The 13,712-nt window shown below is 42.7% G+C and overlaps 1 protein-coding gene across 1 annotated transcript in view; it reads left to right on the top strand.

Moving 5' to 3' along the window:
* The window catches only part of ME3 (malic enzyme 3), a 473,564-nt gene that overhangs the window by 321,735 nt on the left and 138,117 nt on the right, over window positions 1–13,712 (top strand). Inside the window, exon 6 of the mRNA XM_085623151.1 lies at window positions 9,225–9,386. Within this exon, the coding sequence (XP_085479277.1) occupies window positions 9,225–9,386 (162 nt within the window). The remainder of the gene's footprint in view (window positions 1–9,224; window positions 9,387–13,712) is intronic.

Consider the following 13,712-nt stretch of genomic DNA (forward strand, 5'->3'; position numbering starts at 1 on the left):
CATACTCCTCTCTTGTACTCTACTTACCACATTTACCTCAACGGCGGCTCCTCCGCAATGGCACAGGAGCGTTGCCCCACTGGCTCAGAGCCTACAGCTGAAAATTAAAACAAGATTTTATTATTGTTTTATTTTTCAGCTGGTGGATAAGCCAGTGTGTGTAGGGCTGGAGGGGGAGGAGGGGTGGGCGAGCCATGGCGGGCAGAGTGATGTGCACTGCTAAGTGCGCATGTTGATTTGGCCAGGCATTTTAGGCCAGCCAAACAGGCATGCGCAGTTATGTTTCTCCAACCCAGCTGTATTGGAGAAGCAGCACAGACTCCTTGTGTCTGAGCGAGCGTTAAACCAGCCCGCTTAGACCAATCCCCGCACTGCTCTCATGCTTTGTAACATAGCATGAGAGCAGCGTGGGGATTCCTTGGGGAGTCTCTGGTGCTGTTTCAGGGACTGCTGGGAGCATGAATCATAGTAGCACTGAGGCGTGAGGAAGCTGGCAGTATCAGGTAAGTTTTATTTGATTTATTATTAAACCCTGCCCCTCCTCCACTCGCCCACCACTTTTTTTTTTTTCCGGCCGCCACTGATTTACCTCTGTCAGAGGTCAAATGTGCAGGACTTATGGACATTATAGCACATCGTAAGGCCTAAGGAAAACATGCCCCATTGTTTGTTGCACTAACATATCATATAGCAAAAATCTCTAGCCGTGTTTTCTGATTGCATGTACATTGTATTTTGTGAACACATGATGCAGATATGAGAAAATCCTATTGATCAACTGCACATCTGTTAACACACTTTGAAGGTTCTGATATTCTGCACGCAGGTTTCTGGATGTTTGGAATTGTAAAATAAGTTACAGTATAGAATCTCCCTTAAAAAAAAAGAAATGTAAATGTGTTGTGTAATCCCCACTTGATGTAAATCAATTTGATTTTCTCCCAAAGCCCCAAAAAATTTGCTTTTTTTGTGTTGCGCTTTACAAATAACTATAGGTACATACATCCTAAGTACCTTAGGGTGGTTGCCTTGGTCGCCTATTATCACGTAAGTGATTACACACAACTGTGCAAGGCCTGCTCTATAAACATACTTTTATGAGAAAACACACCTATGACCTTAGAAAACCATCATCGTCTGTGCAGCTGAGCTCTGTTAGGGCATTTATTGCCATGCAATCTGCTTCAAACTACATTTATAAATTTCGAAGGAAATAGTGCCGTTATGTAAGGAGGCATAAGGTGAATGCGTTGTTACTAAAAACACTTTAACAATAAAAATGAGGGTTATGTTCTGTGTTAGTTTCATCTCTCGCAAAGTGCTGATGCTTATCAGACTGAAAGCTCACCCCAGGGTGACCGTGCAAGCCCTACCGATGGCCTGGTCTGCCATTTTGCCCTCTGTAAAGGTGTCATCACTGTGTTGCCTGTTGTATCTAGTTGCTTACTTTGTTTTGCAACAACTTAATCCTGCTCGTTGGCTTCAATCCTATTTCAACACTTCTGTCTTTTGTGGCCTGCTGTTTCCAAGCCTGAATTCCTTCCCATAGCTAAAGGTGCTTTCCATGCTGGCTGCAGCAGTGTGTTTATGGGGGAAGTGAGAGAGAGGCTGGAATGTTGGCAGCAGGGGTGCAATACAAGCATCTTTTTTTATATATTTCTGAGTGACAGATAGCTGTCGTGCATCCAGTAATAAGAAAAGCCAGCAGGGTGTTATTAAACTGTGAACGAAAAAAAAAGAACAACCAATCATACTCAACTAATTACCAGGGCTTAAATTGTATGAAATGAAGTGCCAGGGCCCTTCTCGGAAGACCCCTCACCTGCACCACGCAATGCCCCAGCCAGTGCTGCCAATGATAGTACCAACATAACACCTAACCATCACCCTCATGCAAGTGTGACAATTCAAACTATTTCAGGCCACACAAAGCTTTAGTAATGTTGTGAGAGGCTGGTATTATTCAATTCAAAGCCATTTGACTTAATAAACACGGCTGTTGTGCTCATCTCAGACAGCGCCACCATATTGTGAGCTGTCACTAAAGCCGGTGCTGAGAGTTAAGTGCCGGTGCCAAGCACCGGAAACCACATGCTCAAATTAAGCACTCCTATTTACACATACAGATTAAATAAAGCTAAGCTTAAAAGAGTCCCTTAAGTAGTAAGGCCTATTTAAGCCTTCATCATTCAAGCTTTCTTCTCCCTAGGTGTATCTCCTACTCCTGTGTGTGATTTGATCCAAGAGAATGGTCATAAATATATTTACCTGTATTCCAGGGGGTAGATGTTTTCAGAGAAGTTTTGCATGCATAGCTGCTGTATGCTGAAACCCTGGTAAAATGTGTGAGTTCTGCCTAAAATAATCAATTGTTCTGAAGCTGGCCTTTTCAAACAAGTGCCATTTCAGGAGGTTTCCGTGAAAAACAGGGGTTTTTGAGTGTTTGATTAGAATTCATGCAAACCAGAGCTGGAAATCGTCTAAGGATTTCTGATTCTGGTTTTTCATGTTTAAGTAAGCTATCATGCTTCACTAATGAAACAATAACACAAGAAAAGCATGCTGATCCGATGTGCTTCGTGTATACCAAAAGCATGTAAAGTTGTGATAAAAGATTTATAAAGAAAAGGAGAGGAGAAAATTATATAAACTCCATTCAGTTATTAGAAAATCAATGTAAGAATAGCAAATATTAAATAGGATGTTTGCAAACAAATTTATGAAATACAAAAACGCAGTCTAAAAACAAGATCTGTGAAATGGATCCATATGTGGAATGAATACAGAGGGACTACATGCAGCCCACCACTTTTACCGGCTCAATTGGACCCTACATTGTAACTGCGTTAATTACCTGTGACCAATTGTTCATGCGTGGTACTGATAAGTGTTTCATGCTCAAACAAGACACCTGATTGAATCGTCTTCTTGCCTTGTAATTGTGATTCCTACCCTCAATAAAAAGAATTTAAAAAAAATAAAAACAAGATCTGCAGTAGAGAATTCAATAAATGAAGAGGAAGAAAACGAGAGAAGCATGTGACTGAAGGCTAGTAACAGGACTTAATTCAATTCAAAGAATCTTTATTCGATTTTTAGATGAAACCATAAGATGGAAGTTCGCAATTTAAGATATTAATACAAATATGTTTGAAAATAACAACAGTGCAAAACAGACTGCTGCAATAAGGTGCATTAGTTTAACAAAATGCTGTCTCTGCTGTTGTTAACCCCCCCATCAACTCCCTGCTTCAAATAATGCAGTTTCACTGATACAATTCATCTCAGTTACACAAAAAACGAATCGGAAAACTTTAAAACTTCAATACAGAATCCAATAACAATGAAAGAAAATATGGCTACAGTGCAGAATGAACTACTACATACAATGCATTTACTAAGCAATAAGCTACCTCTACTGCCGTTACCCCCTCCATTGATATCCTATTTCGTATAGACATTTTAAGAGAGCAACAGACACTGAAACAGATGGCGGGACTACCTAACATCTGATGGTAGGTTATAGCCTCCCTACACTTAGTAAAAGAAAATGATTTCAAAACCTGCTTAAGACAGAGTTGGAAAAAGCAATGATAACATTTGCAAAAGAGTAGATTCGTTTTCCTGGAAGGGAGAAACGTCCCCACTGTGTACTCTACTGAATTATTTTAACAAAATCCTCAAATGTTTCTGGCAATTCTTCCACTTCTTCCAGTCAAGTAATCACATAGCCTTGACACTAAACATATTATAACTCCATCTATTGGTAAGAATTCTTCTTATCGCATAAAGTGTTAGGTCATCACACTATGTAAATCCCATATCCCATGAATCAATCATCCCAATGCATTTAAGGACTTGCCCTTCTTCAGGGGATCCTACAAAATAACGAGAATATTCAATTAACAGAGTTGTATGAAATGGGTTATACAACCATGCAAACTAAACAGAGTGATGGGAAAGAAACCTTGAGTCTTTTTCTTAAGCACTTGTGTGTTTCCAGAAAGTATGGCACTCACCTTTAATTTAGTACCGGGTGACTCTTCCACTCTTTACAAAGTGGATTTTTCACAACACAGTGAATCTTTTTCAACCTTCTTTCATTACAGCACAGTAATCTTTTCTCACCTCATCATTTTTTACTAGTTTTTCACCCTTTTTTAGGTCTCGTGACGTAAGTAGCGCATGCGCTGCTCTCATCTTACGGGACTTTTTGGAATCGATACGATTCCAAGAAGCCTCGTCCCAGGTCCACCTTCAGTGTTGATTCGTGCGTGTCGTTTGGCGTCACGAATCATGCTGAAGGCAGTGCAATGATTGCATGCAAGGCATGTCAATCGCTGCTTATTGCCACCCTGTCTCCTTTTAGCCATGCCCGCCGGGATTTGATCTTTTACCGGCGGCGTGACATTCTCCCCTCTATTGCTCCAGATGCACTTTTTTGTTTGCATTGGGGCACTGGCATAATGCCGTCGGAGCGCGACTTTACATCGGAGCGCGGTGCCCACATTAGGGACAGCACGCTCCATTTATTTATTTATTTATTTTACACCACAATTATATAATTCGAGTCCTCCGTTTGCCGCCACACTTACCGTCACGAAATGCCTTTACAGAGGGGAGAGAGGTGCGTGTGGCGCAGAAACAGATCATAAACCTCACTTTGTGCAGCACATATTACAGCAAGCTCCGTGTCGGGGCAGAAATAGCAGGACATCTAGTGCCTCAAAAGTAACAAAAGGCACCAGGGATGGACGGAGCATAGGAAGTGCCTGGGGGCAAGAAGAGCCCCAGGGGGCAGCCAGCAGTTGGTGGACCCTACGGGTGGGCTGCACAGGGCACCTTAGCTTCAATAAGGTGTTGCCCCCACAGTCAGCTTCCATTGACCCCCAGACCCGGCTACATTCCTACCGAAGCGCCCGCCTAGCCCTACTCTGGGGTCTGCTGCTCTCACTGGCGCCCCCCTGCCCCCGGGCACAGTACGAGAAGTACAGCTTTTGGGGCTTCTCCCGGCCGGACCTGGCGCCCCGGACGGCCACCTACAGCCTAGCGCTGGAGCACTACAAGGGCGAGAGCTGGAGGGAAGCGGTGTGGCTCCTGGAGCACAGGTTCTTATGGTGATTGGTAGCTGTCATTGAATGAAGCTAATTGGCAGAATGCAGGCATATTTTCCTTCTATTTACATTTTCTTTGGGGGATTTTAATTCCATCTGAATACCGAATAGATTCTCAGATAAATGCAGGAAGTGTATTAATTAAAACAATGTCCCCACACATTACCCAACTCTTGTAGCATGTTGATCCTTTCTCACATGTGTTTGTTTAACAGAAAACAATGCGTGGTATGTTTAATTTATAGTTCTTGAAACTGGAATTGTAGTACATGGGTGTAAACTATTGAATGGTGTATTAAATTCAGAGTGCTGAATCGTGTATAGCTGCTACAAAGCTATTAGGCTTGTGCTTGCATTATTTTTCGGGACTCATGGATCGGCAGAAGTCTACTAATGTTAAAATAACGATGCATCCTCAATTTGGTAAAATAGGAAATTGCTATTTTTCCACAAAAATCGAAACAAAATATAGCGAAAATTACTACATATCACCCAAAAAATAGAGAAAATCACTTGACAGTATGAAGCTTGCCAGCATGCTTTAAACAACTCTATTTTATTTAAAAGGAGTCAGAGCCCCAAAAGCGTATAAAAGCATAGACCTTAGAAGCACAGTTTCCAAAACGGTGAACCAGTGAAGGCCACATTTTTTTTTTGTTTTTTGTATTTACATTTTTTATATAGTGTGAACTCCACCCGGAAGGAACAGAAGCGCTTTTACATGAGCTCCAGTTACGTTGCACAAAGACACATTTTTAATTGTTGGCACAGTGAGATAAAGTAATTTGATCAAAAAGACAGGATCTTGAGCCGCCTGTGCTGAGACTGGTTTCTGAGTTTTAAAGTCATCAGCTTTGGACGTGCAATGATGCAACCCTTATGTAATCTAGGTGGTAGCGTTTAGTTTGCCTTTTATTTATGTTTTAAAAATGAAAAAAAAAATATAAGGCAATTTTAGTTGCAATGTCAATAGCTCAAACTCACATAAATGCGAGACCTATTGCATTGCAAATGCTTGGTTTACCTAGCCTTAGACAGTATGAACCAATGTTTGTGTACCCTTTTTCTTTCCCACCACTCTATTAGTTTGTGTGGTTGTATAACCCATTTCATACAACTCTGTTCATTTATTTTCTGTGCGCATACATACCCGTTTTAAAGGTGAACCTGCATGCATCATTTAACTTTTTAAACAAAAGGAAATGCAAATGTTTTTACAAATGAAAAAGCAGGATCACACATATAATAAACGCTACCACCTAGATTACATAAGGGTTGCATCATTGCACGTCCAAAGCTGATGACTTTAAAACTCAGAAACCAGTCTCCGCACAGGCTCAAGATCCTGTCTTTTTGATCAAATTACTTGATCTCACTGCGCCAACAATTAAAAATGTGTCTATGTGCAACGTAACTGGAGCTCATGTAAAAGCGCTTCTGTACCTTCCGGGTGGAGTTCACACTATATAAAAAATGTAAATACAAAAAAAAAACGTGGCCTTCACTGGTTCACCTTTTTGGAAACTGTGCATCCAAGGTCTGCTTTTATACGCTTTTGGGGTTCTGACTCCTTTTAAATAAAGTTGTTTAAAGCATAAGCTGCATAAATTTGTTCGGAAACCACATGCTTGATTTATCTTCTTTCTGTAAGCATACATTTGAAGCGTGCATTATAATGTTATTATTTATGCTGACTCAAACCTGGTTCCCCAGCTCCAAATTTGGCAGGTCTGGCCGTTACATCACATCAGAGCCATTACACTCTTACTCTTGCTTTCTTCAGCTGTCTGACGGAGGGCGCTTCGAGGAGATCATGCAGAGGTGTAGCAAGGATGCATGTGCCTTCTGGGAGAGATGTCTGTCTCTAAACTTGCGCTGACCTCCAGTTACACTGGTTAGCTCTGTCTGGGATTAGGTCGCAGCTCATTAGTACCGGTTCAACACCCAAATATAGCAAGAAGCAACCAACAGAAAGGTGACCAGTCAACCTATGAAAAAGGCATTTCACTATCTGTCACTGCATTTTCATAAACTTATAAACCGTTTTGGGTATCTGCAGATTATGCATTTGATGGATTGTGTGGCAAATGCGGCAAATCCACAATTGTGTGAAAAATGTCATTTCTGCACATATTGCGTTTCTCAATAAACAAGTCATAACACTTTCACGAAGATTCAGTAACTTGTATTGCAAAACTGCTCACCAAGCTAAAATTTACAACAACAAAAAACGTATTTATCACATAGGCAATTTAATGCATTTACCAATGCTTGTTGTATTTATTGATGTCCCTTTTTTTAGCTTTGTAAAGTATTAGACTTGTTGACTTGTGTCTGCTATAGACCACTGAAAGTAGGAAACCGAGTCTAAAGTGACATAGAGAGAGGAGGTATCGTCCAACAGAATGCGAGGTGAAGCCCCCTATCCGTAATATTCACTGCTGCTCTGCTGGGAACCCGGCATGCGCCGTATCTCCTTAGAGAGATGCGCACGCGTATTACAGCAGCTACATTGTTATGATTATATCGATGAGGTAATGGATCGAGTGGACACGGTAGGAGAGCAAATAGTGGATCGATAATCAAGTTTTCCATCATGCAGTAGAAGTACATTCTCCATGGAGGGGCCAAGGTTTGAACTGATGCTCCTTGTTGTCCCTCTGCATGACAGCTAAATATTAATTCGATATAAGACCTGAATCTCTCCAGGATCATATAAGCATTCAACCGCCCATCCAAATTCACTGCTCTGTATTCTAATCACATATTTACTTATGTAAAAGTAAATGACCGCTTTGCCAAGTACCTGCTGGAGTGTGGATTTCCCATAGAAATACATTATGTGATGGCAGTTTGCTAATATCATTTGTTCTGCCCATTCCCTCACTTTTAAGAACACCGACCCAACATGGTTTCCAGCTGTAGCTTTGCTTTTGCAACACTGTAGTTGCTGTGTGTATTTTTCCATGCAGTTCTTGAAATAATTGAACCACTTTAAAGACTTTGGGCCTGATTTAGATCTTAGTGGATGGTTTACTCCATCACAACGAGGACGGATATACCGTCCGCTGAAATATAAATCCCATAGGATATAATGGGATTTATATTTCGGCGGATGGGGTGTTCGTCACCGTTGTGACGGAGTAACCCGTCCACCAAGATCTAAATCGGGCCCTCCGTATCCTCTGCTCTGACGACTTCCAGCTTGCCCGTGACACACAGACTTTATCTGAACTATCTGGAGCGCCATGAGGCACGTGGTGTTATTGCGACTCCCTTGTTGCATTCACCTGGCTATGGATGTGGCTATGGAGGCAGCCTTAGGGTGATGTGCTGAAGTTATGCAGAACAAGTACATGTTTAAATAAATGTTCTGCTAATCCAGTTCATTAAAATGATTTGTTACTATGGATCATTGGTATTCATAAATATTTTCTCTGGGGCCCCAAAGTGCAGTCTGGGATGTGCTGAGGGCCCCGCAGATGCTGGGCCATCCCCAGGGAGACAGGGATGGATGGGAGATCATTGGGACAGTTGAAAAACACACCACCTTTTCTTAACTGGAAAATGGGAGATTTAGTGAAAAAAAACGTGGAATGTATTTTTCCCATTGGCTTATGTTGAAACCGAGGCTTTTTTAGGTTGGCGAAACCCAATATAAAACCATTTTTTACTTCAAAAATTTGTGAGCTACTCCCTGAACCAACTCTATAGGAAAAAACGCCAGAACCAGGAAACAAGTTCCTTGGATAGTAAAATGAAAAGGATAAAATGGTACTCTGGCCGCTTTTATGTCTCTTCTGCTCTTTCCCAAAGAATTTGTCTGTGGTCCGCAAGGAGAGGTGTGCCGGCCGCCAGTGGCCCGCAGGCCGCACTTTGAGTACCGCAGCTCCACTGCTATAAATAATGACACCTGGTGGTGCCCAGAAGTTGTCAATATATTTTACATACCATGTGATAAAGGCACATTAGTGTTCTTTCTTGTAAGGTTATGGAACCTGATTCCACTCTAAGCATGCTATGACTGTGTAAAGAGATGTTTGAAGAACGATGGAGAGGTGTATTCAGTACTTGCAAAATAACAAATCTCACCTTATTTTGTTATTTTAGGCAATTGTGGTGACTGACGGAGAGCGGATCCTAGGCCTCGGAGATCTGGGAAGTTACGGAATGGGAATTCCTGTTGGAAAACTGGCCCTGTACACCGCGTGTGGTGGAGTTCACCCTCACCAATGTCTCCCTGTCCTTCTCGATGTTGGGACAGACAACGAGGTTAGTACAAATGATGCCTTAAGTATGTTGTTCAAATGGAAGGAAAACTACCTTAAACTAGATAAACCAGGGGTCTCCAACCTATTCTGTAATAAGAGCTAATTATGATTAAGGCTCCCTGTTTCCGTTTTTACTGATTTTTACAGATAAATACAGATAGAAAACCATTTATTTAAGGGAAATTGGGTGCTGAGTGATTCTAAATACACTTTGCCATGACTGTCAGGCCAATAACTGTGTGGATTGATAGGTAAGGGGTTTAAAAAAGAAAGGAATTTTAGTAAAAAGACTTACACAGCAGTAGCTATGCATAAGGCTGATACTGAAATGTACATATTTTCATATAAGTGCATTGATTTATCTTCTGCAGGTGTTCATATCACTGAAACCGGGCAGGCATTCACGCATGACTGTATATTTATTGGTTAAATAAATGTTGATATATACCAGTTTCAGCTTTACTTTTTTCACAAAACCCATAATAAATATGGATAAACACAGATAAAGTTGACAAAAAATAAATATGGATAAATACAGACGGACATGACCAAAAAATAAATACCATAAAACCGGGAGCCCTAATTATGATTAATGAAAATCATCACGAGCTACTAACATTGTTAGTGTTGTAGTACTGACCACATTACAGAAGATTACTTTAGTGACCACCCAATGAAAGATTACCAGCAGAGAACACCTCAGTGCACCAGAGAGGGTTGGCAGTAGTTATGTAAAAACTGCTTTGTAGTTTGGAACGCCCATAGATGGATAATACAGGACAGCAATAGCTTGCATGCCCGTCCCACCAAGGTAGTAATACTATTGATAAGTCTTCCAAAGCCACATGATTTATCACTCAAATATCAGCTTTACATATTCTTGGGCAAATTCTATAATTTTCCTCCAAACATCAGTTTGAGTTGTCAATATACGCATATTTTTGTCTCAATTACATGCTTTTCAATTTTGGTTTACACATACTAATTCATCTACGTAAAAGCTTTTCATTCAGTAGATTGGTCTGCACACAGGAGCACTTCTTGCAGGTATCTGGAGAGCTGACTGTAGCTCATGAGCTACTCGTTGGCAAAGCAGGAGATAAACACTTGTGAAGTATGTCAATCCCATCTAATATTCCATGAGAAATATAATATATAGGAGTTCACATATGGGATCTTGAGCACGACTAGCGGGCTAGTGTCTCAGATGGGCTCCACCTTTCCATTGGGATCTGGCAAACTTGTCAATTCTCCCCCGATGTTGTGGTTCGCTTTAGGGTGGGCCGGCAAGGGGCTCCTGGATTTTCTATGAAGCAAGCAACTTCATCTGGCCTTTGCGTGCGGAAGGCGGGGAACTCACTGGTCGCAAAGGTAGGGGGCTAGAGTGGGTATGCATGTTCTGCCCAGTATTGTCCCTGTGAGCCCAGAGCGGTCACTGTTCTTTCATTTAAATCTTTATTCTTATAGTCTGCACATTGGTAATGCAGCTTTGATAATACATGTGACAATAAATAAAATAATCAATGCTGATGTGATGGTTAATAGTAGAGACGTTGCATCTACTGAAAAACGCATTATTTATTGCTATGATGTAGTCAGATTTAGATAAATGTAAAAAACAATACTCAAGAAAACTGTAGGAACCTGGTCTCTCAGGTCCGGGTCCTCAAATGATTCCCATCCTCAAAAGATCAGCATTTGCCTCCTCTGCACCGAGTTTTCTCATATTGGCAAAGTGCTAGAATCAGAGAATCTATTCCATGGTTGCTCCTAACGCTGCATCAAAACAATGAGTGAGTTGCTTGCAAAGGTTTTAGCTGCGAGCAATTGCTCAAGGGTGCATTTCAGACCATGTGTTTTGTTCTTTGCCCTACTCCAGATGGAGACCAGCCATGTGCAGATCAGTCTTGGTTCCAGCTCCGGTAGGAACAGTCAAGCCCAAACTGCACAGAGGCACAAGCAACCATCACACTTGGAGGGACACATTACAAAAAGAAAATATGACGAATGGAGTGCTTGCTATTGTCTCATCAGCTGGCAATTACTGCAGCTGCATTATTGTGTTTTTTACCCATTGCGCCGCCGCATGCCAAGAGCCACCACATGGAAATCGGCCATGGTCCTTCTGAAATAGAAGCAGTTCAGTTCACACTGCCAGGTCGTATCCCTTCTGCATGGGAGCGCAAGCAACTCCAGACTGGTTTCAACCACGTTGGGTTCCATCAGTGATCTGCAGATTTGATCCTACGGCACGGCAAGAGTGGGGCGCACTTGCTGGCACACCCACTGTACGTAGGTTGGCACGTTAAAACAAATGTGATTGGCGGAATGTTTGTAAAAGTCTCAGCCACAGGCTATTGCTTGGGCTGCATTGTATTCCATTATCTTTGAGCAACTGTGCCACTGCAGAGGAGGACCAACCATGTGCAAACCAGTCTTGTTCCTGCTCCAACAGTAATACTCCAAGCCGAACTGCCACCTCTGAGCGGGAGCAGAAGCAACACCAAGCCAGGTTCAAAGAACAAAAGATGGCGAGTGCAGTGCGCGCCGAAGTCTCAGCCACAGGTGGTTGCTCAGGGCGTCGGGTGGGTTGGGACAGAGTTGGGGCAGAGAGTTGTGCACGAGTAAGAGAATCAAATGACTTACTATAATGTACATAATTAAGATATCTCTAAGGGTGCACTACTAAGTGAATCAAATGACTTACTATAAAGTGCATAATTAAGATATCTCTAAGGGAAGCGGAGATTTGAGTCTAAAAAGTCATAATATACGGTGACCCTGTTTTGCTGTTTGCCTTTTTGTTGAAAACTAGAGTATGCTGGATGGTGTGACTATCCTGGCATTCCAGGGACGGGAAGCTTTTATTGTATGTCTGAGAGGAGCCACCCCTGCGGTGCTCGCATCTTTGTATGTGGCTGGGCAGAGGAGAAAACTCGAAATGTCTCACCACAGCCCTGCGGTGAGTGGGGGGTTACAGGAGGTATGCGAAGAAACCTCCGCCACCCTTCTTACTCGCATTAACGTTTGTCACTAGCACAGCTTTGTGAAGCAGCCCCTAAGCCAGGCCCAGTGTCTAATTACGTGGATATTGTCACATTAATTTAAGTGACCAGTATTGAAAATGTTTATTACTGAAGAAATTGGGTCACGAGCCAGTCTCACTTCAGCCAAGCATTTGTGCATCAATTTTCCAGTCCTTTAATGTAGACCCTCCCCTACCCCCCCCCCCCCCCCCCACACACACACACACTTATCTATTTCCCTCAGTCATCGTGTGCTGCTAAAAGCCCTCCGTATTAGTTTTACTGCTGAACAAACACGTCTGGGTTAAGACGGACAAGATCAGATCGGAACTCGGCAGCCTCGCCGACCGTGGGGCAGCAGAGCCCTTCAGTGAGAGCTGTTGAAAGATGCCAGCGTGGACTTTCAAAAGTCGGTGCCCTTGCGCTAACAGCGGGGGGGCCACCCGGGGAGCCAATCAGGGGAGCCCATCTTAAGGCAGCAGCTGACCTGTCTCCGGGACCGAGTCAGGTTCATCAGAGGGCGCCCTCCACTGCACGGCTGTCGGCGCCAGGCTACGTCATGACACTCTCCCGAGTTTAGTCTCTTTGGACATCCGTCATTGCTGTCTCAATGGTGTGACCGCCTCCATTAAAGTACTTAGAATGGCATGTTTCTCTCCGTCAAAGATCTGTTTTTAAAGTATTCAGGTGTACGCAAGGAAAATGAAATTAACAATAAATTAACCCGAGATCAGTCTCTGGAAGTGACACGGAATCGGAAAGGTCGCCAGCAGAACTTTTTCGAAGTTTTTTGCCTTTAATAAGAAAACATTAAAAAGCTGTACGAGAAGTATACCTGCAGCATTGATCAGCAGCATGGATGCCAAGGATGAAAACACCTCTTGTATTTATTTATTTTAATTGCTGTATATAGCACTGGCTTGTGGTGGATCGCCTCGTAGCACCCCCCCCCCTTTCAAACTTAAGAAGTGCAGGACTTCTCAGTTCTCCCACTGGGACAGCAGGAACTATGAGATGCCCAGGCTCGAGTAATGTCACTAAGGATTCACTAAATCAAGCAAGCCTTTCTCACTGTGCCGCTGGATTCAAGCTAGCCTGGCTGATGAGGGGTGCTTGTTTCTGGTCCAGGGCCTGGCAGTTCGGACTGGACTGTTCCCATGAGGCACAGGGTCAAGACTGATTTGCATATGGCTGGGTCCAAACTGGGGTGGCATGGTGAGCAAAAGAACGATGGATTTAACCCAGATCTCTTGACTGGGGGTGAATGTTTGATGGGTTTCGCATTTCGGCCATCAATTGGG

Source organism: Triturus cristatus, chromosome 8 (assembly GCF_964204655.1).
Source record: "Triturus cristatus chromosome 8, aTriCri1.1, whole genome shotgun sequence".
In the NCBI taxonomy this organism is placed as follows: Eukaryota; Metazoa; Chordata; class Amphibia; order Caudata; family Salamandridae; genus Triturus; species Triturus cristatus.